The following is a 25,003-nucleotide window of genomic DNA, read 5'->3' on the forward strand; positions in this document are numbered from 1 at the left end:
TAACATTGTTTATTATGCGCATGCGCGATAGAATGTAACATGCGCCTACCTCTGTCAGCCACATTGTCGATAGTCGCATTGTTTAGGCGGCCTCGTTTGTATCGTAAAGGAAATACGTGTTCGTTATTCTTATGTGGATAAATGATAAATAATATTAATAAAAAAGATTCGGACGTCAAAGTTGGTTGATAACGCTTTTACAATGGCTGGCATTATGCCGTTGTCAGGAAGACCCGGTAGAAAACAATGGACGTTACACGGTGGTAATTACTGTTCCAAAAAAGTAGTTTAGTAATACTTTTCATTTGATTTTCTCTATCATATTTCTTAACACAAAGCAATTATTTTGATAAAATAAAAAAAAAAGTGAAATCAATCTCTTAACAATGATTGAGAAAGCTAATAGATCAGTTGCCAAAAAGGGTTTCGAGAGAGTCAGACATCTGTCAATAACTCTTAGGTCAAACGTTATTTATATTGATAGATTAATATATAAATCTATTTTAACCAATACTAATCACAGACTACTTCATGTGTAAACTTGGAAATGTATGTTGTCTCATGATATATATATATATATATCTATAACAGATATATACATTGTATCTTCTTTATTATTGTAATAGACAAATTATACTATCTTGTTTTTGTTAGATGGAACACGCGGTTCTCTTAGACGATTACGATCTCAAATGGCAGAGGATGGATGTCCAGAATCTCAAGTAGTTTTAGCCAAACAACTTTTGGAAGAAAGATGTGGTATATTATGCGTCATATTTTGTAATAGTATACATTAAGAGTAGTAGTACATTGTTGCATTATTTTATTTAAGATTTGGAAGTTGATAAAGAAGAAAATGCAAAATTGGGCGTTTATTGGTTAACTAAAGCCTCGGAACAAGGAAATTTAGAGGCAACGGAAATTCTTAAACAATGTTTAGCTACAGGTCGTGGGATTACAGAACATAATTACTACGATGTTAAAAATTGTTTGGATATGACACAAGATGAAAAACTAGCTAAAAAAGCTGCAAGGGAAATGTTTACTAGGTAAAGATGAAGATCAAGATAATCGTCGTCCCTAGTTAGTAATTTTTCCAATATTGTTTTGTATTATTTGCCGTTTATCGTTGCTTCTGTTCTTCCTATTATAAAGGGCATTCCTCTTTAGCAATTCTCCTTTGATTTCATTAATTTTTTAACTTTATATATAGTTTATCAAACGGTGAGGATTTTATAACAACGGAACAACTACAAAGATGTATGAGGGATGTAACATCTCCATCTAGTAGTAGATTCAGTAATTGTCAGTCACCTAAGTCATCATCCAGTGCTTCAGACGAGAAGCTAAATGATGTTTTAAGTAATAAGTTTAGTCGAAATGGGCTTCCTGAAGATAATACATCCATAAAAGAGGAAAGTAAAATACACAACGTAACTTATGGTAATTGTACAACTCTTATATTACATTTATTAATGATAAATTTAATATGAATTACTATGTACACTTTATAATCGTAGACTGGATGGGTCATCAAAGCGAAAAAATAACTGAAGCAGCTTTAGTATCTGCAGCTACAAGCTATGCTCATGGAATGCTCCCAATGGTTTCTCGTACATTGTGTATGGTAGACTCACCTGAAATGGAATTAGCTGCTATTCCTCTTTTACAAAGACCGTTCATTCATCCGTTAGCATCCTTAAAGTGTTTCTATATTTGGTTAATAGAGATAATAGGCCATAAGAGTAGACCGATTATAAAAGTCCTTTTCACATCAAACATACATATACTTTTGTTACTTTTGTTGTATTCCTTGTTTGGAACAGAAAGTTTAATACTTTTCATTCCAATGGCGCTCTATTATCTGTCTTTTATTGTAATGGTTATTTCTACCTTCCAGATGTTACACAGAAAGCGTAAATTGAATAATTTCCGTGTATGGTCACGCCTATTCCTCAGTTATTCAGGTGGTAATCTAAATCCTGAGGAGGCAGAGTATCAATTTTGTTGCAATAATTTAAAGCCCTATGGTCATTTCTTTCTTGCTTTATTGCTCAATCTAATGATTTATCCTGCGATAGCTCATCAATGGACCCCACAATCTGAGTTCACTATTATTTCTGTTACGTTGACATTAGTGACATTACTCAATTTTATGTGGAATAATTCATCGAATTTTCCTGATCTTTTAGCTCTCTTTAGTTTTGGCGTGCATGTACTCGCAAAATATCCTTATGAAACGGATATTGTTGTTGCGCAAGGTTGGAGATTCCTCGATATACGAGTACCTACGTTTGCTTCCTATGTTGTTGGTAATGGCATTGAATTCTGCCTCAATTTTCGTGTTGTTTTCTATTTGTTGATACCAGCGGTTTTTTGTAAAATGGCTGCTAGAGAAAATTGGCGTGGCACATACAAAACTTTAATTCCTCATTGCGTCACCCTAAGCTGGTGGCAGATAGCAATATTTAGTTCGCAAAGTGCGACATGGTATGGTTTAATTAGGGGTGCTCTCGCATTAGTCGGTATGGTACTTTTTCTGCCAATTGCTGGTTTAGCTTCTATTATTTTGCCAATTATAGCAGCTGCAAAGTATTTATCAGAAAGTGATTTGGCAATGAGAATAATTGTAACTGCCATACTTGGAGGATTACCATTCGTTGCTTCTTGGTACATGAGGAGATTAAGAACTCCAAGATTTAATTGGATCATCACTGTTGTGCAGGTTTTTTCATGCTATCTATATTAAAAATATTTATATTAATATCATCAATTTGAAATTTTCATTCGATTATTAATATAATCTTTCTTTCAGCTCGTTTTAGGCACAAGTGCTGCTATATTTTTATCATGGCAAGTGATAACAGAATATAAAGAAGATTCTGATAACAATTCCTACGAAATTGCAGCCACATTATCGTGGGAGCAATACCAAAATCATTGTCACCAACCTGCATGGGAAGATATATCATCGAAGGCGCAAGTACAAATTGAATGCGCTCACTTAGAAGGCATTCCAATCTCATGGGAGGGTTACGTAACAAATGTTCGGTTAAAATCGATTAAAAACAATATTGGTACAATATTACGCATGCTACCTGACAGTATTAGAACTACGTTCAGCTGTACATACGGCGAACCGTATAAAGAAAATTGTGATACGTACGACGAAATACGTAGAAAGAATTGTGAACATTTTGTAAATATTCAAAAGAAAAGGCATAAGTGTCATTTTCCTGCATGGGATCAATATGAATTTGAAATTTTTGTCAAAATGAAAAGTGGTATATGGAGAAGCAATGCAGAAATCGTGCTCATTGCAGATCACTCATTTACCAATTTTAGTTTAAGTATATATCCACGTGATAAAATTTGGTTTTCTGGTACGTTATCGAACACAGGTTTAGAAAAGGAATCTTTGCTTGGTGGTGGGGAGCCTCACATTGAATTAGATGAGATTAGTTGTTTAGCCTGTCATTCTGCTGACCTCAAGTCTTTTAAACGACACAAATATCACATAACATTAACTTCAATAGTGAATAATTTCTGGCTTGGCATAAAGACTGTTCTTAATTTTTTACTAAATCCTATCGTTTTATTTAAGTAATTCTAATGCATTCGTGACAGGAAAAATAACTTTTTTTCCTTTCGAAAAAGTACATGCTTATACGAATATCGTACAAATGTATTTAAAAAGTGACAAACACTTTTTCCTTAATACTTGGTACGAAAATAACTTCACAATGGTTAATCTTTATCCTAAATAGATCATGATAGTTGTGTCCCGAATGGCAGAAATAATATAATTCATTAAGCACATACTTAAGCTGTATTATCATGTTTTATATTACCTCAGTCAGTCATTTTAAATTCATATTTTATTCTAAAATATCTATTTTATAAAATCTGAATATGTATGCGTACATATATATATTTTAGGAATAACATTTATCCGTATGCTTTACTGCCATTCAAAATGGAGAATATGCTTAATATTTTTCTATTACATTTTCAGGATATGAAGAAAATGAAAGTTTTGAATTTAATTTTGACAGAAATATAAAACTTAATAAACGATTTCAGTAATATTGTATTGTATCTTAGATTATAGATACTGAAATCTAATTTAATTAAAATAATTAATATTTAGGAAATATTTTAATTTTTCCAAAACATAATAATAGCACACATACAAAAAATAGTATAACTAAATTAACAACTATTACCTATTGATATGTAAAATGATAACAGATCATAGAGAAACTATGTATCTAGAATAGACATCAAACTAATCGACATAACGATAAACTAGGACAACGTATTAATACAATTATATATATCTAAATATTACGAATACATGGACAAAAAACCAAACACTGTATCAAGACAGAAAGGAAAATTAATGCTATATTGATATAAATGTTCAAAATCTCAATGTAAGATTCGATAAGTAATACAGAAACTACCAAGTCCATAGAAATAATAATACTACCTGATGTATCATATCAGATAATGAGGATGATGAATAACAAATAACATAGTAAAAAGATATGATAGAATTAGAAGTGCCTTAAGATTCTTTTGTTCAAATATTAATTTATTTATAAAAAAAAAAAAAAAAACAAAAGAAAACAAAAAAACTGAGGAATGTATTTTTAAGAATAGTCATATGATTTTTTTTAAATAATTATTAAAGAACATTTGAATAATAAAAAAAAGGAAAAACTTGATTTCCTGCAGTTGTTAATAAATTTATTTTACATTTGGCAACAGATTATGATACATTATTCTTTAAACATTTTTTTCCTTAACAAGGTAATTAATTGGTTTGGTTCTTTGTTTCTTTTTCTTTTTTATCAATTTTATATAAAAAAAATTTTATAAGAGAAAGATACTCTATAATTATTTCGCATAGATAATAGTGTTCGTTTCACTTATGTACAAATATAAAATCTACATTAATCAACTATTTTGCTTACGTTTAATCCGAATAAAAAAAGAAAAAAAGGAAAGATAATATAAAATAACAAAAATCATTTATGTAAACTGAAAATTGAATGAAAAAGATTACACCATTATTTATCCATTTATAACATACTGAACTATTCATTCTGTATTACAATCTTAATGCAATTCACTTGTTATTTTGCAAGAATATAAATTACAAAAATACCATGCAGTATAATTCAGGATATGAATATTTCATATGTTTCAAAGAAGTTTGTATTCTAATAATATCTGTAACATTTTCTTAGGGTATACTGTGATAACAAAAATGAATGTACTCTTAATCTGATGAAATTCTTACAGGCACTTAAAAACATTATAATGATATTGAAACAATTTCGTAATATATAAAGATTATCAAAGTCAATCAGTGCAATTTTACTCAAATGTGTAATTTAGAAATATAAGATTTTTTATTGTTCTAATTAAAACCAAAAGAATTGAATCTCTTAAAAATTAAAGCAATCAATTGCTTACATTATTAAGCAAAAATTTACATTCTCTTGCATCCTACTTTTTTATTATTTGAGCATATATATTTACTCGGTCAGTTGAGTAATATATATACATACATACATACATATATATGTGTATATATATGTGTGTGGACACACACACACACACGAACATATACACATATATATACATACACACACCAGGCAAACATACACACATGTATATATTTTTTTTCTCAATTTATATTTTATATCTAATATTTACTTATTAAATTCAACTTATATATACACTGATTAACTTCTTAATACTTTACATATAATAAAAGTACTTAGGTCCGGTCCAGCACAATTACTATATAGCTTGATACATTCACAATTACAGTATTATATATCATATACATATATGAATTATTTCACTTTTTTATGTCATGTTCTGACATATATGTGATTCTTTGTCTAGAAGTCTTTTTTCCGAGAAGAAATTATACTATATTAATCGTGTTTAAATCAATTTTTAGCACGACCAGTCTCATGAACACTTTAAATATTACACTACAAACATTCCTGGTACAGGAAAAATCCTGAGTAAAAGAATCCAAAATGAATTGTTTGGTAAATTGCCATCCGTGGAATAAATCAATAAAAGCGCTTTCGACTATTTTCCTGATGTTTCTGATATAACATGATCCCTATCACGATACAAACTATTATTGCTATTACTCCCACAAGCATTAAAAGGAACATTTTTATACCACTTAAAGGAGTTTGTTTTGGATCGTCCACACGTTCTACAAATTAAGTTATGGTATAATTATATTCATAAATTATATTCATTTATTTAAAGATATCTTACCACGTGGGGATTCAAAGAAAGCTGCAGATGGTAAAATAGTAGATCTGTCCTCATAATCTTTCGGCTATATAAATGTAAAATTTATTTTTTATTAAGCTTATCATTAGAAAATATCCAATTTTTTTCGTACACATATTTCTAATAACGTCCAACAAGTTATGCAGAAAGAATTACTTACATCATCCGGTAAATCTAATTCAAATAGACGAATCGATAAAATGTCATGGTTATCACTTAGATCTCCTGTTGTTGCAGAGATACCAAAATAATAACCTGTAGGTAATTTAATACCCTTTACAGAAAAACATTCTTTCCAAGCTGCTTTGTTTGCTATATCTATGGAAACTGTATCATAAAGATAATAATTTTAAATTTGTATTAATTACAATAAAATTGCATAAACTAATGAAATTATGATTTACCAGTTAAAGTATCTTTTTCATATCTTATTGCTATATGTGAATCATGATCAAGATTTCTGAATTTTGCTTCGCATCCTGCAAGTTGTGTATGTGTTCCATCACGATCATGATCATAATGCAAAGAACCATTATTTACCATAGCTGAAACATAAGGATGTTGATGCTGCAAATAAAGAAAATATTATGATTATATGTGAACCATAATAATTTGCTATAGTTAAACGATTAATATTATATTACATTGTGAGGACCATTGTGATTGCTGTACGTATCCAATATTATTGCCAAGCCTTGGAAATAATCCATATTTCCAAAAACAGGACCATGTTTCATACGTTGTTTAGCATACCAAATAGCAAAGCCATCTCCAAATAAATCCTTTTCTTTCCCATGTACCTTAAAATGTATTTGAAGCTCCCAATTTCTAACAAAACATGCCTATAAAACATACAATCACGAATATATTTTTTTATAACATTTTAATAGCGAATAAAAAATTAAATTACATATTTTAAATAAAAGAAATAATATGAAAATATTTTCTTACAATGGAGTTCCATATAGCTCCTTGTTTACTTTGTAAATCTGGTGTCAATCTTACATAGTTATTTGTAACCATTGTACTACCCATAAAATCCCAATAAGGAATTGTCATGCCAGAACCTATAAAATATTCATTCAAATATTTTTGATATTATGTTATTAACGATTTTTTTCTTTTTTTCTTTTTTTCTTTTTTTTATTTTTTTTTTTTTTTATCAATATCATAACCTATAATCATTGTTTTAATGAAAGAAACAATCTATAATTCATAAATGATAGCATGGAAAAATTTGATAGAAGATTACTACGTAATAATATATATAATACGAAATTCAATTTACAAACCTTGATAAGGCCGTATTAAAGAATGTTCTCGTTTCATATAATCCTTTGTATTCCATTCTGCACCGGCGGATTTTAAAATACTCACGATTAAGGCGTAAATTAAAGTTAAATACATTCTTTTAAATTGAATTATTGCTATTACTGTGTATTTATTTGAATAATTTATAATAATTATTTTTATAACAACAGGAATTCGCAAAAATTACTGGAAATATACAAAAAAAATATAAGTCTGACAGAAAGAACACAACTTGCAAGTTTAGAAATAGGTGAAAATAGAGATAGAGTGACAAGTCAGTTCCTTGTTATTACAGGAGTATTCCTGTTTGATCGGTACAGATCACTTTGAAATTCGATGATGATATCAATGATAAAAAACAATGTTCAAGAATTTATACATGATATTTTATTTGTGATTTAATTAAATTAAATTAGTTCAGAATGTTATTGAGAAATTTCTTAAAAACATTACTGATGTTACTGCATTTGTCTTGCTAAAAAACAATATAATACGTCTGTTTGCCGCTGGCGTCGCTTCTGTCACATCCAATTTATAAATTTAATTTAAGCGCCAATTTGGAATTTGATTATAAAAATATATCGTCGCTTGATTAAGTAAACAACAATTTTTATTACTATTAAAAACAGTTATAAAATCAGACATTTCAGTAACAAGGAAACGATTCATTTCGATAGAAATTTCTGAATAATAACAGTTTTTATTGAGTTAAATTTGTTCTCAATCCACTGTGGTGTTTACATTAACGTAAGAATTTCAATATTCACATATGGAGTTATTAGACATATATTTATAATTATGTGACAACTTGTTCTTTTTAATTAAGCACGCAAAAAATAATTTACACATTATCATCGATTCATACGCGAAATTGATAAAATCATAATGATTTTGCTATTTACATAAACTTATTAATTTATTTTTTTAGATTTTCATAAAAGTATGTCGTATTAGCTGCAAAACACTTTATTATTATATTTTTTGGCGATCCCTTTAGTGCTTGCATCGTCATATATCGTACAAAATGATAAATAAAAGTTCAATAATGCTGAATCTTGTTAAAATTTCAATTAGAAAATTATAAATGATAGGTTATAAATACTTTTGATATTAAATTTAATAGTCTCTTGCTCGTTTCTATTACAAATAATTCATATATAATACAAATTAATTCATAAATTAATGTAATTACGTATGAAAATATGTAGAATATATAAAACCATCACGCACTATTATTCCATTGCAATATTTAAAGCCCATGTACGTTATGTATAAGTATGTATTCTTTCGTAAAATATCAGACACAATTAATGTTATTGTTCTATCTCATCGTATATGTAGGAAACATTAATACGTTTAGTTGATTTTACAATGATTATTCCATCTATTGATATTTCACATTTTCATCTAATATTTGCACGCACCAAAGGGTTAATACAAAATTTTTTACGTGCATGAACGCATACGTATTTATTTAAAACTTAATCAATTTTGAAGAAGTTGATTGAGAAAGTACTGTTTTATTTACACATGATTTTTTTTTCAATTGGGTGGAGGCCATTTTGATTTATAAAAAAAGTGCCTTATAAAACATTAATTTCAGTCTTAAACTTAGGAAGCATATGTATCTTCTGAGAAGTTCACTTTGACTTTAGGAATATACAAGATTGATTTGTCTACCAAACAACAGCATTGATGAATTGTTTTTTCCACGATTCTTAATACTAATAATAATGATCTTTTAATATTTAAGCTAACAACATACATATTATCTACAAGGCATTATTAGAATCATCAATGCAAGTTGTTTTACTTTTGAAAGATGTTAAAAATATACTAGATATAACGCGATTAATAATACTTCTTCTCTCTCCGTAGCTTGACGCAGATCAAAGTGACAATAGTTTTACATTATAATTTATTACAATAACGTAGGCTTCCAATTTCGATTCAGAACATGAAAAACAAATGTTGCTTATTATAGTCAAAGCATGTATTTGAAAAGGACTAATTATATATAAATATTTAACAATATGGTACAAATTATTTATAACTGCATTATGTTTATAGTTTACTTCGAAAAAGTACAGAATAATTAATAAGCTAAAGTTTGCAAATTTTATTTGATATAATATAAGCAAAAACTAAAACTATTTTTATGTGACAAAGTTCAATCTTAACTAAAACTTTGGTGTAAGTTAAAAGGACACCTTTTAAAAATGTTGATTATCTCACGGTTGATATCTCGTTCTTCCATAGTCGATGTACAACAATGGAAAAGGAATGCAGGCAAATTTACTCTGAGAGTCTATGCATAATTTGTTGAAAATTTTCAGATATCAATGTTATTAAATATTGCATTTGTTTGCTCATCAAGACTGTTTGTATCGTGTCATGAAATATAGACCAATATTAAATTGTGCAAGCACATTCTAATTCCAATTTCTTATATTAATTTTTTTTACACAAAATCCAGTTTTATCATGGAAGTGCATCGTATCTAAAACACTCCACGTATTACAATTATTACCTGAAACTATCTCATTTTTACTAACTAACCACAATGGCATTACCGTAGCTAATGTAAGTCTATTGAAATTTGGTTCATAACATGGCAACAAGGCTAACAATTCAAATTTAAAAAGAGAGATAAAACAATCTGTGCAATTAATGCAATTCCAATATTACACACAAATAAATTGTAGATATTACTGAATAGATAATTAACATGATTAGAATAATTCAGCAATTATATGCTATTAATGATGATTCATAAGAGGATCAGAGCTATTAATACAAGTTAATATTTGGATAGCACTGCTAATAAAGTGGCACATGTGTAATTCGTAGACGAAAAACAATACCATAAGTAACACTAAATATTTATATATCTATTATGATATTATATTTGTAAAATAATGTCTTTCAAAAATATGAAGAAATCTTTTTCACTAAGATATACTTGATATTGTACTAAAATTGAAAAACATTGAAAACATTCCAATCTATATTTATAGTAATTATTTAATATATATATATATTTTTTTTCCATTATTTTAATCATGTGTTTAGAATAACCTTAGTTCCTTTCTATTTACAGGAACATAGTTAAAGCAGGTACTCTCATCTGTAGCTGCTATGATTTTAGTATATGAGAATCAGCACAAAATTCCCCTTGATTATGGTAATGCAAGAAATACTAATACAACTATTTCAAGTCAGTATTACAATACATCATACAACAAGAGATAATATGACACGTCGTGAATTGTCAGTTTTTAGGTGTTTATATTCATCTGTCATTACCTTGACTAATTTTATCTGTTTGAATTTGGTCTATTGTTTCGGCTTGCATGCTTGTTTCATTCAATATATCATCGCTATTAGGACCAATACAAACTGGCGAAGGACTATCCACTGGTTGAAAGGAAAAACTTGGTGAATCTGCACTAGATAATGATTCAGGAGTTCCAACAGAACTAATGGTTCCAGAAAGTGGACTGGATATTGTATCTAATCTGAATGTAATAAATAACATTATGTGTGTATGTGTGTGTGCGTGCGTACATACATGTATTTATTAGTTATCAAATTTATATCACAATGTGAAAAAGATACGAATAATTTATGAATATTACCTGAATGCACTTTGTATTATAGAACCCGATGTACGTTTGGCTGGAGGATACAAATGATGATCTACACCGGTATCATCTAGTTCAAATTTTCGTTTAACAGGACCCAAGCAGCTTGGCCTTATTGGACTTAGACTGCGCCTATAAAAAATTAATACTCGATAATGATAAATTATACGGCTATCTCCCTTATTAAATTTGTTAACTTTAATATATTTGGCAATTCTCTATCTGTTGGATTTACTTATCGAGTCAATTTGTACCTTGTAGCAAAAGCTTTTCTCGTTGGACTAGGCGACAAATTACTTTTCCAATTAACCATATGAATACCAGGAGAATAACACTGTCGTTGATTTAATCCCGATCTTGTAGGCGATGGCGACGAACACAATGGTGGACCATTTGCGGATAAATTTAAACTGAGCGGGTCTAATATCCTTTTCGCGATTTGTCGTTCTGCTCTGTTAAGATGAGAAGGAGATTCTGAATCCTTAAATGACAAGCCCTCTGCTTCTAGGGTAAGATCTTCCCATGATTGAGATATTTGCATCGCACTGTGAATTTCCTTTTCATGTGCAGCTTCACGACCAGCAACATCTATACATTCTTCTTGCCTTAATTGGCTGACTCTTGGTGTTAAACGTGGTATACTACAAGGACTCTACAATAAGCAAAACGACGATAAAAATATTTAAATGCCAAACAATTACGTTATATTATAGCTCGTCTTAAAAATTATACGTTCTCAAATCTATGTATATCGAATAAGAAATATCTTACACTAGTGCTGAATCGTCGTAGACGAGGTGAATTGGCAAATACATTGAACGTCGATACAGCATTTCTGAAAATAATAAGAAATAAAAACCACAGTTAAATAGTAGCCCCATAAAGGTATAATAAAAGAGTCATTAAGAAATCTTGTCAGATCTCTTATAAACATTATGTCGAAAATATAGATTTCTTTTCAAAGATCGACTTTGTTAGATAAAGCTGGTATATAACAGGCATAACAATGTACAGAGATTGCTTATTGAGAATATATATAATCTTACTAAAAAAATTCCAATTTATTGGATAATCGTGAAGACGTTTATTAAAATGTAATAAAATTTGAATTTGAGTGGTCCAAGAAATTTATATCTCCACTCAGTCAATGATAAAGGAAAAATCATTAAAATCGTCATTTCTGAAGGTATTTCAAAGAAAACATGAAATGATTTATTTGACAATGGGAGTAAAGATAATTCTAAAGGATGTGTTTAAATAAAGACGTTTAAATAATAATCGATTATAGATACCTTGGTGCAGAAGTAGAGGGTGAGGTAACAGACATTGTGGCACTGATCTCATTAATCATAGGCGCACTGCTTGATCGTTTTAAACTGACTATCGGACAATCAACATCCATGATTGTCAAAAGTCTCTGTCAATTCATGTGTTTCTCCGCGAGCAATATCCACAAAAGAGAGACACATTGAAATTAGTCTTGGGTTGCGTCTTTTATCGCGATATCGTTAATAAATATAAGAGATGTTGCTGAAGTTATTATACGGACGGCACTTAGATCGATTGGTAAAAAGATGAACGTATGACAAGTAACGTATAACGTAACATGTGTTTTTACAATCCCGTATGGAAAGCATGAAAAATTCTTCTTTAAAGTTGTGTTTCCTATTCTTGTAATTTTGCACACTTTATATCGAGATATTTTTCAATCGACTTAGATTCGTCTTAATAAAGAAGAAAAAATATAGAATACATTAAAAGAAACACTCGTGTACGACAGATCTTGATATTGAATGTAAAATTGAATTTTCTACTTGTTCGTCTACTACAAAGATTACTACGAGCTTTTCGTCGACTCGGAGAACATCACAACGGAACCCGGTACAACCTACTCAACACTCCGTCGACAACTGGAATGAGCGTGGCTCTTTGCTTGCAGTGATTTTTATTAGCCTGCTCAAGTCAAACACAATTGTGCCAGATGGTGCCAACTTTCTTACCAACGAAGACGCATATACAATTTCTTGAAAACCAATAACAATAGGATTTCAGGTAGTCGTTGACCAATCATAAAACTTTCAGAAGAAGAATAATGATTGGATTAAGCAGGGTGCATCCCCATAAATGTGTCATTCCAAATGGATGTGTAAAGTTGTCCCTTTTGTGCCTTCTTTCTTTTATTTTCCTTCGGTCGCTATTGTTATTTTATTCAAAGATATGTATAGCACATTGTTTTAAGTGAAAGTTTTATGAGGGTTAGGGAATGGGGATGCGCGTTATCCGTTTAAATGATATTTCGAAGGGTTTCCTGAAAAACTCGGCATATCGGATTAAGGATGTTCGAAAAACGATAATAAATCATTTCTTCTTAGAACGACGAATAACTTAGGAGGAACGATTCAAATAAAATCAATGTGATATTATAAATTTATGAAGAATTATCATTTTCCGAGCTTTTTTAAATACGTTATTTAGAGGTATAATTTTTTAATATTCTCTTTTATAATATGTATACATATATGATCTTTTGTTAACAACGATACATAAAAAGAAAACATAAAGTAACGTAAATTGTATTTATTGTAACCTTGTTATGACATAATAAAAACATACGAAGTTACGCGGATTTACTCGAGAAATTAAATACACGTACAAAGGGTCTGGTGGGAGAATGTAATGGAGGTATGGTGGGAGAGAGTGGGGTCTCGCATGCGTCATTACACATTTGCGTGTGTAAGCGATACGACGTCGACGGGGAGTAAGGGTATTCGATCTTAACCTACAAACTTTTTACCAGAAAGATATATGTATTTAATTCGTTATTTTTAAGTTACTTATCATTGTTATTATTAATCGTTACTTGATATTACTTTTTATTCCAACGACATATAGCATATGCGTATTGATATATTGTTATTATTATTTGTAATTAAACGATATTGCGTTTGTTTATAAATCACGTAGCTATAAACGCAGTTCGAATATAAAATAATTTTAATTTGAAACCTCGTATTCGGAACTTTGTCGTCCAGTAATTGTAAATTAAAATAAGATATTTATTTAGACGAGTTAATAGATTCGTAGCCACTTGACGCGTACAAACGTTACTTAACGATATAACGACGCTTTGTCGTAAGGTAAACATGGAAGGATAACCTATAAATAATAGAAAAGGAAATGAGGCTGTAGGTATAGCAAAATTGTACTTAAATAATATGTTCGTTGTTTTTAATCGTTGTAAAATGTATTCAGTCTTTAATATCGAATGAATCTTAACCTTAATTTAACTAGTTTGTGTCTGCAATTATACGTTCCAGAATTTCTGATTGCTTTTAATATAAGATAGATGGTATTATTTCATCAACGAATAAATAATCTGTGTTCTTAGCTACTACTAGATGCTTTTGTTGGAAAATTATTATAACTGCAAGATGAACTTCCAACGATGTAATGGGAAACGCTGTTCTCTACACTTTTATAAGGCAGTTGTGCGTACAAGGCATTAATTGGATAAGCATTATTTAGAAGATAAGCAGTGGAACTACTGGACGATCCCATCGATCTTAAATACTCTTCTCGTTTTTTTGTTGCAACTTGTCTTTGAATTGTCGTAGTTGGTACGTTCAACACCTATATCAATCGAAATATAAATAAGTATAAGAGGTATATATTGATTACTACTTATGTAATAGATGGAAAAAACTTACTTTTGGCATGCCAGATTGAATACATTGCGCTAAAATAATATCTTCTTCTTCCTCCGAAGGACTGTAACTATCTTCCGTAGGATAAAATACACTCGTTGAACTGTACGAAGTAGTATTATGTTCTTGCGCTACCTGAAAAAATAAGATAATATGTAAGTGGCAGGAATATTCCAAGGAATATATGTTTTACTTTTTCTGGTCGAAGTCTTGAGAATAGAGAGGTGGGACATTGAGTTCTAGGTTTTGATATCTTAGTTCCTTTTAATAATGGCGATGGTGAGCATCTTAATCTAGCCTGAAAAAGTATATTTATATAGTGTAACTTGGGTAAATTGGTAGTTACATGATAAGTAATATACTAGCAATTATACTAGCGAGTAATTTATGTAAAAAATATCAATAGAATACCTTTGCAGATTGTATACATTCTATTAAAATAGCTTCGTCGTCCGAATGATTGGGACTGTCATCTGAGAATTCCTTTTCATTTTCCATTGGCATATGGCATAAAGGTTTAATTATTACAGGATTTTTATTGTTGGAAGTTGATTCAACGGGAGATGACGAAGGTGTCCCGCATATATTAAACTTTGGTGGCATGGTCTCAGGTTTTTTTACACAAGGTATACTTTTCGTCGGAGGTGGGGTAATTTGTCTCACCTTTAAGCAAGAACGATTATGTAATTTTGAAATTATCTCGGAGATATTTTCTATATTCCATATTCTATACCTTCGGTATACCCGATTGAATGCATTCATCAAGAATTTTTTCATCTTCGTCAGAAAGATTATAACTCTCATCCGAAAGATCATTTCTGTGGCATTCAAGTTCCGAAGATTTAATTGGTTCGATTTTCTCTATATCTTCTGGAACGCTTGGCATAGATAACACTGAAAGATTTGATTGCGAACCAACAGGAGAGATACCCGCTGGTGTATCTTCTGTACAATAAACATGTACTGTATCTGGGACAACAACAATTTCCATTGGTGGTTTACAAATTTTAGGGACGGCCGATGACTCTCCAGGGGAAACAGAAACACAAGCTTGTGATCTATTTAATGGTGATTTCTTGTCACATGACATCAAGACACTCGATGATTTAGAATGCGTAGCTTTTGAAATACTTTCGGTTTTTAAAGATTGTCTGTATCTGTAGTATATATATATATGATTATTGTCGTAACAATAATAATGCGATTAATATTACAGAATAGTTAGAATACCTATTATTTTGCATTCCCATGCTAATACAAGCAGCTAGCATATCTTCATCATCTTCATCGCCGTCACTTATTTGCTCTGGTTGTTTTTCAACTTCTAAAACATTTACTTTTACGAAAGATGTACCTTTTTCGATATTTTGATGGGCCGGTTCTGATATTTCTTCCAATTTATCTCCACTTTTGGTATAATCAGAACTTTTCACTTCGTCGTCAATAGTTAAAGAACTCAAACTTGTAGCAGTAGAAAATTCTATAGGTGTTGATTCCTCTTTAAAAGTAGCAATGTCATCTTCGAAAACACTAGTCCTTTTTACACCATATTTCGAACACACTGAAACAAATAAATACTTAACGCATTGTACTGTGATATTTATGTAGAAATAGGAAGCTTGTGTAGCTTTACTAATTAGCAAAATTGTTAGTATGTATATTAATGTTTTTGTTAAAATATATACCCTAATAATATATTCAATATCATTGCATACATAAATGAGAATGCGATGGTTTTACTTCTTCTTCTTGCATTTTATTCATAAAATGTGTAGATTTAATTTTTTGTATACGGGGACTGGGTGGTACAGTTTGGGTAGGAGAATCTGGCAATTCACTTGGTGAGACCACTCCGCTTGTTCTACGACTAAAAAACAAATACTTTAAATGCTAAAAACAATGTAAAAATATACAACTTGTAACGTACAAAAATTGTATATACCTGAAATCGCTGACAACGGAGCTACGGTCATCGTGTATAGAATGCTGTTCGAAACCGCTCAATGAACCAAGAGAACTACAACGTGAAAACATTAGAGGTGTCTGTTCAGCATAAAAGTCTTGTCCACTGAATGTTACCATTTTTCCTGAAGATTATATCAAGATTTAATATCGAAGGGGAAACAGATAATTTTTTTATTTTTTGACGCAAACCTTTAAAAAACGTACCTTCTTTATCGACAATACGTGAACTATTTTTAATTTCCACAGGACTATTGCTTATCGAAGCAGAGATTAATTCGTTGCTATTTAATTCTGTTACATTAGAATTACTTGTTTCTGTTTCTGATTTACTTATAGAATCCTCTAAACTTACTTTTGATATTATTTCAGATACATTATTGCGTTGTGCTATTTCGCTGTTAAAAGAACTGAGCGAATTAACGCAGGAAGAACTACTAGATTCTTCCTCTTTATAATAACTTATTGGTTTTTCAGGGATCATATGATTTGAACTTATATTAATAATATGCTTTTGTCTCTCTGTATTCTCTGTTATCAAATGTTGTTGCTCGTGACATTCTTCTGATCTTCTATCCTCAAAAGATATGCTTTTCTTGTGTCTAACATCAAGTCCTTTTTTTTGTATCTTTTTAGAATGATCGTTATCTTTTGTATCTTCGACTCTTAAATCGGACATAGATGTTGCAGTGGAAAAGTTAAAAGGTGTTTCATAAGGTGTACCTTCTGTACAATAAGTTTTAATAGTATCTTCTTGCACGCTGCCAGAAAAGTATTCCGTAGTTGGCTTTTCATCTTCGTCAGTATCATTTTCTGCATATCTTAAACTATAGTCCGTTGGTTGATCAAGATCTGTTTCCGCATAATCCCCAAATAATACTGTTTCGGATTCACATTCTTTAATATCCTCATTCGCAGACTGATTTTTTTGTACATCATTCAAAAGATGATTTTGCTTTAATCTATTTCTTTCAACATATTTTTTACTGTAATCTACTGGTTGATCTCGTATGTCATCGTCATAAGTTTCTGTCGTATTTTCATCCATATTACTTCAATTTAACAATTATTTAAATACTTTTGAAAAATTATTTGAAACAATGCAAATCGATAAAGGCACAGGTATTCTCCGAAATTACGTTAAAAACAATTCTCTAATATTACCAACATTCTACTGGCAACACCTGTTTAACGATTAATTACAAGTTCATTTACCTGTCATTAAAAGGGTGAAATACACATGCGTTTATATGTGCAGTGGTTGGTGCAGTAATGCCGTTATGTGCGCTACCTACCGGCTAAACCGCACATTAAAAAAGATATATTAATCCATCTTGATTTAGGACAGAAACATAAATAATATAATTCGTTGGTTGTAATTGTGAAGATTAATACTGGAAAGAAATATTTTTTATTACTTATCGATCTAATCTCTAACATCAATAATATGGCAATGACATTTCAATAGAATTATTTTAATTAGAGGAACAAAGTATAAGTAAGTTCATACACAATTTGCTTGAAAATTAACCAATAATATTGATATTTCTTTGCACAAGTTATTGCATATATTTTATTACAGATGTTATTTAGATTTAGAATAGAATACTATAATATATGTAATACATACACACATATATATAATATATATAACACACACACACACGTGTATAATTTAAATTATTTGAAAATAATTTACATTTAATCGTTTGCTTGTTATTTTTTTCTTTCTTTTTTTACAAAACAGGAATTATTTTTATTAAACAGGAATAAAAGAAAAAAACAATATTAAATGAAAACAGATCACAAGCAATGACGCTTGCGCGACTCATTCGACAGTGGTTCTCTGAATATACGCGGTAAGGGATCTCGCGAAGCTCTTCATTCGTCGCGCGTCTTTCAAGCGCGTCTGTCGACGATTATCCGGATTCGCGAGTGTGTTAGTAAAGGCTAAAACGTGCTATGTCTCATTCGTCTTGAGACCACGTGGCTTGTTGTTTTATATGTTCCCGCGCGATTCTTTTACTCTACTCATCGGCCAATCACCGACCTTCTTCGTTTATTACAATGTACGACAATTTTTAACAAGTGCCATTATTTCATTAGTGATTTGTTTTTTTTTATTTGAATTCTTCAAGAATATAATTTCTTCTAAATTTTGATCGTTTTTGTCATTAACGATGTTACAAAGTTTTTCTAAATATAAATAATATCGAAGGATAATTTACATTAAGTCTATTATTTTAGATTGTCCATTGTAGGTTAGATGTGTCAAAATGATTTACATAGATTTGTCATAATTAAAAAATAAATGTAACGGGATAGAGAGAGAGAGAGGGAGGGAGAGAGAGAGAGAGAAAGAGAGAGAGAGAGAAAGAGAGAAAGAGAGAGAGAAAGGAGAGTAAAATTAATTTTGGAAGATTCACAAAATTAATTCGAATAATATTTTCATTCATTTTTTGATATCGATAATTAGTTAAGCTTCGTTGATGTGATTGAAGTTGTTAACGATCTGAACCAATCAACGACTTTTGTATCATTTCAGTTACTTGAGATATATCGAAAGTGAAAGATCGATTAGAAAATTTGTACGTTAGTTCGTTAAATTACTTCGAACAAAAAACGGTGCGAATGAAATTCATTTTTACAAGTGCAAGGATGGACTAGCTTATTTCCTTTAATCCTTCGACGATTTTCCAAAGTGTTCGTGTTGGTGATATGTCCAGAAGAAAGCAGGCGAAGCCACGATCCTTAAAACGTAAATATTTTTCTATCTAATATTTTTAATTCTTATTTCAATCATGTTACAATGTTTCAAATTACTTTCTTTTCTAATTCGTTTTCGTTCAGATTACACAAAATAAGTAGATATTCCAAACATTATTTTTAACCTAAAACTTATTAATATTTTCAAAGTTAATTTTTTTACATGTAAAAATGATACGTATTAATTTAATATACATTAAATGAAACTTTTTACGTGGATACATGTATAGAAAAATACATCGATCGAAAGTTTGATGAGTTTGTTAGTAAATGTTTACAAATTTACGTGACATTGATACATTGGTAGAGAAGTTAAATGTCATCGTATCCTAGTATCAAGATGTCGGAATATAAAAGTACGGTAAAAGTACAGTAAAACACTGCATATTCCATAGAAAAATAGAATGGAAAGAAAGAACAACGTACAAGGACAACAATCGATAGCTTTACAAGATCAAAGTCTATGAATTTGTTGGTTTACATTGTATAGAAACGAAAGAGAAACAACGAATTTTTGTATTTTATTTTTTATCTAAGAAAAAAGCTTATATGCACAGTTTTGCTTTGTTTCTTATATACTTTATTTCTTATATATACATATATATATATATACACACACATATATATATCTTTAGTTACTATAAATCAACGAAAATCGAATAAATAGGAATTATCGACATAACTATAACGATCGATGTTAATGATACGCATCATCGATAATGTTTGTATCGATCGATAAACAAGATGGCGGCCAACAGTATTGTCAAAATTTTGAATCCAAATCGTAATTGTGAACAATGTGAATAATCATTTATTGTTTATCGTATAGAAAAAAAAAAATAGATAAACTAACAGGTATCTAAATTCAAATATTTTTATAAATCATTTCGTTTCATCGAAAAGATTTTCTGATCGATTGCAAAACGTTCTAACTTTTAACGAGGTTAGGATATCACAAATAAACGTTTATAATAGGAAAGACACGTGAAGAAATAAGAGACGAAAAGATAAAGAAACTACGGTTTTGTTTCTAAAGAAGAATGAAAAGAAGGAGGAGGAATAAACACATCAGACAGCACGTTCGTGCTCGTATAATGTCGTGCGTGAGTGTCTATGTGTTGACCAGGTGTTTCGGTTAGGATGGAAGCATACGTATGTGGTGGTCGAGCGAGAGAGGATCGAGAAGAGGATAGAAAGAGCGAGAGAACGAGAGGGAGAGAGGGGGAGGGAGGGAGGGACAGAGAGAGAGAGAGAGAGAGAGAGAGAGAGAGAGAGAGAGAGAGAGATGCAGTCAGTAGTCAGCCAGGATGGAATTAGGTGGAAGCCCGCGGGAACGGTGCTTCTCCCTAGAGAATCTCCGGCCTCTGTAATCACCAGTTCTCCTATCCTATCCAATTCTGGTCGCACTCCTCTCCTCCCTCTTCTTCCTCTTCCTCTTCTTCACCCTTTCTCTCCTTTTCTCTCTCTCTCTCTCTCTCTCTCTCTCTCTCTCTCTCTCTGCCTCTGTCTCCGTCTTCCTCTTTCTTTCATTCTCTTCTTTCTACTTTTTATCTTTACTATGTACCTACATATGTGTACAACATATTTGATTCTTTTCTATTAGACACTATTCAAGGTTTTGTTTCAAGAAACCATGTTTCATAAATCTCTAATTAAGTTCATCTCTCTTTACTTTTATATTTCTTACGCGCGTATATAGTTTTATAAGATAATTTATTGAGTTTTATTGCTTCTAGGAATGGAAATGATGAAATTGTTATAACATTAATTATATTGTTGAAGATAAATCATAAATATTATGTCTAATTTCTATGAAAAACTAATCGGTATGGTACGTATGGTCGGTAGTCTGTACCGCGATTAGAATGTCACGAGAGCGCGGTTAGCCACGAAATAGCAAGCCGAACCGATATCGGTACGAACGTAGTGATATAGGGTGTCGCTAATTAATGCACGATAATGAACCTACGCGTAGCCGAAGCTGTATTAATGGATTCCAATGCCCATCATAACGTGGTCGATCCGTAGATACATTCAAACCGACTATAATTACGTTAATGGAGACCCATCTGTTTGTACGGTTCGGTTTTAAGTTACTCACGGTGTAATGACGAAATCGTTACTTCCTCGAAATTCTATTGGATCATCTATAGCTTCATAATTTCAAATATTCGTTAAGGTCGAAGAAGAAAAATTATTTATATATTTAATATGTCTACAATCATCATATCATTCATACGTACGTAAGCAAACAGTGATCATTCATTATGTTTCTAGGCCATGATTAGGATTTGTGAACGTTCGCATAAATGCATAATTATTATCATTTCGAAATAGGTCGAACTCCACGAGTAACTAAAAAATCGACGAACCTTTCGAAACAAATTTATTTGTATATCTAATTTTCTTTAATACAATAATATCTCTTCTTAGTAGAAACTGATAGTATCTATAAGAGAGACAAGCAGTGGCTAGTAATAGGAATGTAAATTTCTGGCTTAAGCCCTTTAATCGCAGAGGTTCTCTAAAACCTAAGCCGCTATTAGTTTTTGCTCTGACAAGACTAATTCCTGCTAGTGGTTACAATCGTTGTAATACCGCGGCACTTTGGATTAAGTTATTGGCTTCTCGTTAAATTATTATCTATGATAATGCTTAATAGAGAGATAGATATCGTCATTACGACTTCGTCTACGTTCGTTACTACGAAATCGTTGGATTTATCGGTCGAAATACGTGGGTTAGTGAAATTAGAGTCTTTTCGTCGCCCCTCTTTTCTCTCTTTCTCTCTCTTTAGAAGTACCGATAGACTCATCGTACATACATGTGACGAAGGTAAGACGAAGCGGTGTCTCGAGAGGTGCATGGAATGCGGAACCGGTGCGTATTCTTAAGAAGAAGAACACGAGGCATACTCGAGGAGACATTCCCGAGGAGAAGCGGTATCTCTTTGAAGAGACACCAAGCGTTGACGTCCGTCCGTTTGTCCGTCCGTCCGTCCGTCCGTCCGTCCGTCCGTCCGTCCGTCCCTCCGACCGTCCGTCCGTTTATTCGTTCGAAGCAAGCTCGCACAGTCTCATTCTCTTGCGTCAACTTCATAATTTCAAATCATTAGCTATTCTGTAGGATATCCTAATCGACCAGAAGCGATATTTTCTAATGAAATTTTACGAAAGAGCGTGGAAAAGGAATTACGAAATCCTCGAAACACAGATGTTATCAAGTAAAAAAGTTGCAACGTCGCTATGCATCGCGTTTGAGGATCTCTCGAGTAGGAAACGTAGTGGAATGGAGCTTGGTAGGATAGGAAAAGAGTTTCCGCAATATCCGTGGGTCCTCGAGGCGCCGTGTCGGAGCCAGAGGGGGTTTCGACGGTGGATGTCGGTGTCCCATGGGAGTCTGAGTCCGCGTCAGACCTACCCTAGGTACGTTCCCTCGGGATTTCTCGACTTTCCTCTTCCACCCAGCAGCCCCTCGTGCACCACTGACTGCAGCAACGGCACCGATGGCTGCAGCAACGGCGGCGCGCACACACACCCACACATTCCCGCACGCATGCACACACACACACGTCCTTTCGCTTGACTGTCTGGCTTGCCTGTCACGAGTCCAAGACGTACGGCGTCTGCAGCCGGGAAGCAGAGATAGCAGTCGTCTCGGATAACCCGCAGGGCGCTCCTTTATTCACGGCATATCGATTAATGACTCGAAACCCTGCGGCTTCTCCGTTGGCGGACGATCCGGCGAGTCCTTCTTCTGTCTCTCAGCTAATTTCTCGAGACGGGAGAAGAGAGAAAATCGTACCCTTTCCTATAACAGACCTAGCCTCTTCGGTCTTTTTCTTTCTTCTTAATTAACGTTTCAACCAGTGCTTGCATTACGAACGATTCTTTCCCAAAATGTATTCCACGATGGAATTAGTACACGATTCGTTGATCTTTTTTTTTTTTTTGCTTTTAAACGAGATCTCATGGGAAATAATATTGCATTTAATCTTCTATAGTGCCATCTAACTTAAAAGTTATTTAGAGATATCTATCTCGTAAGTTTGATTTCATTTCGTCGAGAAAAATTTTGGCGATAATTTATTTTACGTTCTTTTAACACGTATATCCTCGTTTCGAAGGCTAAGCTCGTTACTGGAAAAGATAGAAACGGTATTGTGTCGAAACGAGAATGCCGATGGACGAGCGATCCTAGGCAAGGGTTTAAGCCGCAATATGCAGTTATCCGTCGGCTCATACACGTTTAGATGGTCTCATAATAATATATCCGTTTAACATTACTTGCGAACCTGATTCCACTTCTAACAACGATCTGAGATTACTACTTGTATTTTGAAAAGCTTATTTCTATCCTATTCTTTTCTTTTTTTCTTTCTTCCTTCTCTCTCTCTCTCTCTCTCTCTCTCTCTCTCTCTCTCTCTCGCTCTCCTTCTTTTGGTTTGTTTCCTTTCGAAGCGACTCCTTCCACCCTTCTGCATTTACTGGACCATCTCGAAAATGGCCTTCTTCGTCTAAGCACATTACGTTTCCTTCTTGTAAAGCTACCTACTTTATGCTTAGGTGTATAGGGTATATTCGTCTAGTACGCTTGGGTTACCTTAAAGATGATAGCCAATCTCCTTACCTTTACGATTATTGTTTGCTTGGATCATCTTCTGGCTCACAAGCCGAATAGTTTATCATATTTATGATATATCAAATATTTTTTTGTACAATGTTGCATGCCAACGTCAAAAGTATATTTAACGTCTGTTGTTAAATTGGAAAACTCCTCGAAACGAACTCTACCGAATTGTTCGAATCGAATGTAGATTTTTTGGGGGGGTTTTAGTTTATTTATTATTGTAAAATTAAATAAACGGGAAATTGACAGATTGTCAAATTGACAAACGTGATAAAAATAGATGGCCAGTTTTAACAGTTGCAACGGTATATTTTGATTGGAATTTTCTCAAAATTGTCAAGTAGTCTAGTTGCTTTTGAAAGACAGTTTTTACGATTAATTTGTAATATAGTAACCATAAGAGTATACGTAGAAAGACAACGTGTCACGATCTTGACGGCTGACAAGGTTCGAAGGGTGGTTTAGTAAGCAGTCTTCCTGGTGTCCTTGTCTTCTGAAATATTCAAGTTCAACTTCGTCCCTTCGTTCGTGTGCAAGTCATTGTTTCTAGCCTGACGGTTAATGCATATTATCGATTGTCGAATTTACGATATAATTTGTACATAACAATAAACCAAAGAAAATGTATTATAATCTTCTATAATTAGGGTACAT

At 31.8% G+C, this 25,003-nt stretch overlaps 5 protein-coding genes across 10 annotated transcripts in view; 2 read left to right on the forward strand and 3 right to left on the reverse strand.

Moving 5' to 3' along the window:
- The first annotated feature begins 31 nt into the window (after positions 1 to 31).
- On the forward strand, positions 32 to 4,540 carry LOC122635430 (wolframin). Of its 3 annotated transcripts, none has more exons than XM_043825654.1 (6): positions 32 to 286; positions 655 to 759; positions 833 to 1,049; positions 1,214 to 1,443; positions 1,521 to 2,725; positions 2,816 to 4,540. In XM_043825654.1, the coding sequence occupies exons 2-6, from the start codon at positions 693 to 695 to the stop codon at positions 3,605 to 3,607; spliced, it is 2,511 nt and encodes an 836-aa protein (XP_043681589.1). In that variant the 5' UTR covers positions 32 to 286; positions 655 to 692; the 3' UTR covers positions 3,608 to 4,540. The 3 variants fall into 3 exon arrangements, with proteins under 3 accessions (XP_043681589.1, XP_043681588.1, XP_043681590.1); XM_043825653.1 differs by having other exon boundaries at positions 32 to 263; XM_043825655.1 differs by lacking the exons at positions 32 to 286; positions 655 to 759 and having other exon boundaries at positions 944 to 1,083.
- Positions 4,541 to 5,672: 1,132 nt separating this feature from the next.
- Positions 5,673 to 8,196, reverse strand: LOC122635435 (vesicular integral-membrane protein VIP36). The gene is made up of 7 exons (XM_043825663.1): positions 7,626 to 8,196; positions 7,285 to 7,400; positions 6,978 to 7,175; positions 6,738 to 6,900; positions 6,494 to 6,660; positions 6,316 to 6,379; positions 5,673 to 6,250 (listed from the first exon to the last, which is right to left on the reverse strand). Exons 1-7 carry the CDS (start codon positions 7,738 to 7,740, stop codon positions 6,099 to 6,101), a joined length of 975 nt encoding a protein of 324 aa, XP_043681598.1. The 5' UTR covers positions 7,741 to 8,196; the 3' UTR covers positions 5,673 to 6,098.
- A 116-nt stretch (positions 8,197 to 8,312) lies between these two features.
- On the reverse strand, positions 8,313 to 13,223 carry LOC122635436 (PPP2R1A-PPP2R2A-interacting phosphatase regulator 1). The gene is made up of 5 exons (XM_043825664.1): positions 12,581 to 13,223; positions 12,060 to 12,123; positions 11,543 to 11,940; positions 11,283 to 11,420; positions 8,313 to 11,162 (listed from the first exon to the last, which is right to left on the reverse strand). Exons 1-5 carry the CDS (start codon positions 12,688 to 12,690, stop codon positions 10,937 to 10,939), a joined length of 936 nt encoding a protein of 311 aa, XP_043681599.1. The 5' UTR covers positions 12,691 to 13,223; the 3' UTR covers positions 8,313 to 10,936.
- Positions 13,224 to 14,499: 1,276 nt separating this feature from the next.
- LOC122635429 (adenomatous polyposis coli protein-like) lies at positions 14,500 to 18,217 on the reverse strand. 2 transcript variants are annotated; one of them, XM_043825651.1, is made up of 9 exons: positions 17,147 to 18,217; positions 16,935 to 17,079; positions 16,708 to 16,859; positions 16,223 to 16,553; positions 15,726 to 16,149; positions 15,404 to 15,655; positions 15,186 to 15,290; positions 14,996 to 15,127; positions 14,500 to 14,918 (listed from the first exon to the last, which is right to left on the reverse strand). In XM_043825651.1, exons 1-9 carry the CDS (start codon positions 18,000 to 18,002, stop codon positions 14,673 to 14,675), a joined length of 2,643 nt encoding a protein of 880 aa, XP_043681586.1. In that variant the 5' UTR covers positions 18,003 to 18,217; the 3' UTR covers positions 14,500 to 14,672. The 2 variants fall into 2 exon arrangements, with proteins under 2 accessions (XP_043681586.1, XP_043681587.1); XM_043825652.1 differs by having other exon boundaries at positions 17,162 to 18,216.
- A 675-nt stretch (positions 18,218 to 18,892) lies between these two features.
- LOC122635365 (zinc finger protein 423 homolog) overlaps positions 18,893 to 25,003 on the forward strand; it is a 51,281-nt gene continuing 45,170 nt past the window's right edge. Inside the window, exons 1-2 of one of the 3 annotated variants that reach the window (XM_043825509.1) lie at positions 18,893 to 19,023; positions 19,500 to 19,712. In XM_043825509.1, the coding sequence (XP_043681444.1) occupies positions 19,673 to 19,712 (40 nt within the window). In that variant the 5' untranslated portion in view covers positions 18,893 to 19,023; positions 19,500 to 19,672. Of the gene's footprint in view, positions 19,024 to 19,344; positions 19,713 to 25,003 lie in introns of those variants that run through there. The other 2 variants (XM_043825511.1, XM_043825510.1) reach the window with 2 other exon arrangements.

The sequence above is a fragment of the Vespula pensylvanica genome, chromosome 18 (genome assembly GCF_014466175.1).
Source record: "Vespula pensylvanica isolate Volc-1 chromosome 18, ASM1446617v1, whole genome shotgun sequence".
Lineage (NCBI taxonomy): Eukaryota > Metazoa > Arthropoda > Insecta > Hymenoptera > Vespidae > Vespula > Vespula pensylvanica.

Bases quoted from the DNA above. Each gene is read 5' to 3' on its own strand.
- LOC122635435 (XM_043825663.1), bottom strand. From the start codon at position 7,740: ATGTATTTAACTTTAATTTACGCCTTAATCGTGAGTATTTTAAAATCC. The intron at 7,176-7,284 runs GTAAGAAAATAT...TATGTTTTATAG, and splicing joins GAGCTATATGGAACTCCATT to GCATGTTTTGTTAGAAATTG. The intron at 6,661-6,737 runs GTAAATCATAAT...TTTATGATACAG, and splicing joins TGAAAAAGATACTTTAACTG to TTTCCATAGATATAGCAAAC.
- LOC122635430 (XM_043825653.1), top strand. From the start codon at position 203: ATGGCTGGCATTATGCCGTTGTCAGGAAGACCCGGTAGAAAACAATGG. The intron at 1,444-1,520 runs GTAATTGTACAA...TTATAATCGTAG, and splicing joins AATACACAACGTAACTTATG to ACTGGATGGGTCATCAAAGC. The intron at 2,726-2,815 runs GTTTTTTCATGC...TCTTTCTTTCAG, and splicing joins GGATCATCACTGTTGTGCAG to CTCGTTTTAGGCACAAGTGC.
- LOC122635429 (XM_043825651.1), bottom strand. From the start codon at position 18,002: ATGGATGAAAATACGACAGAAACTTATGACGATGACATACGAGATCAA. The intron at 15,656-15,725 runs GTATAGAATATG...TCTTGCTTAAAG, and splicing joins TTCAATCGGGTATACCGAAG to GTGAGACAAATTACCCCACC. The intron at 14,919-14,995 runs GTAAGTTTTTTC...CGATTGATATAG, and splicing joins TTCAATCTGGCATGCCAAAA to GTGTTGAACGTACCAACTAC.
- LOC122635436 (XM_043825664.1), bottom strand. From the start codon at position 12,690: ATGGATGTTGATTGTCCGATAGTCAGTTTAAAACGATCAAGCAGTGCG. The intron at 11,941-12,059 runs GTAAGATATTTC...TGCTTATTGTAG, and splicing joins TACGACGATTCAGCACTAGT to AGTCCTTGTAGTATACCACG. The intron at 11,421-11,542 runs GTACAAATTGAC...AATTTTTTATAG, and splicing joins AGAAAAGCTTTTGCTACAAG to GCGCAGTCTAAGTCCAATAA.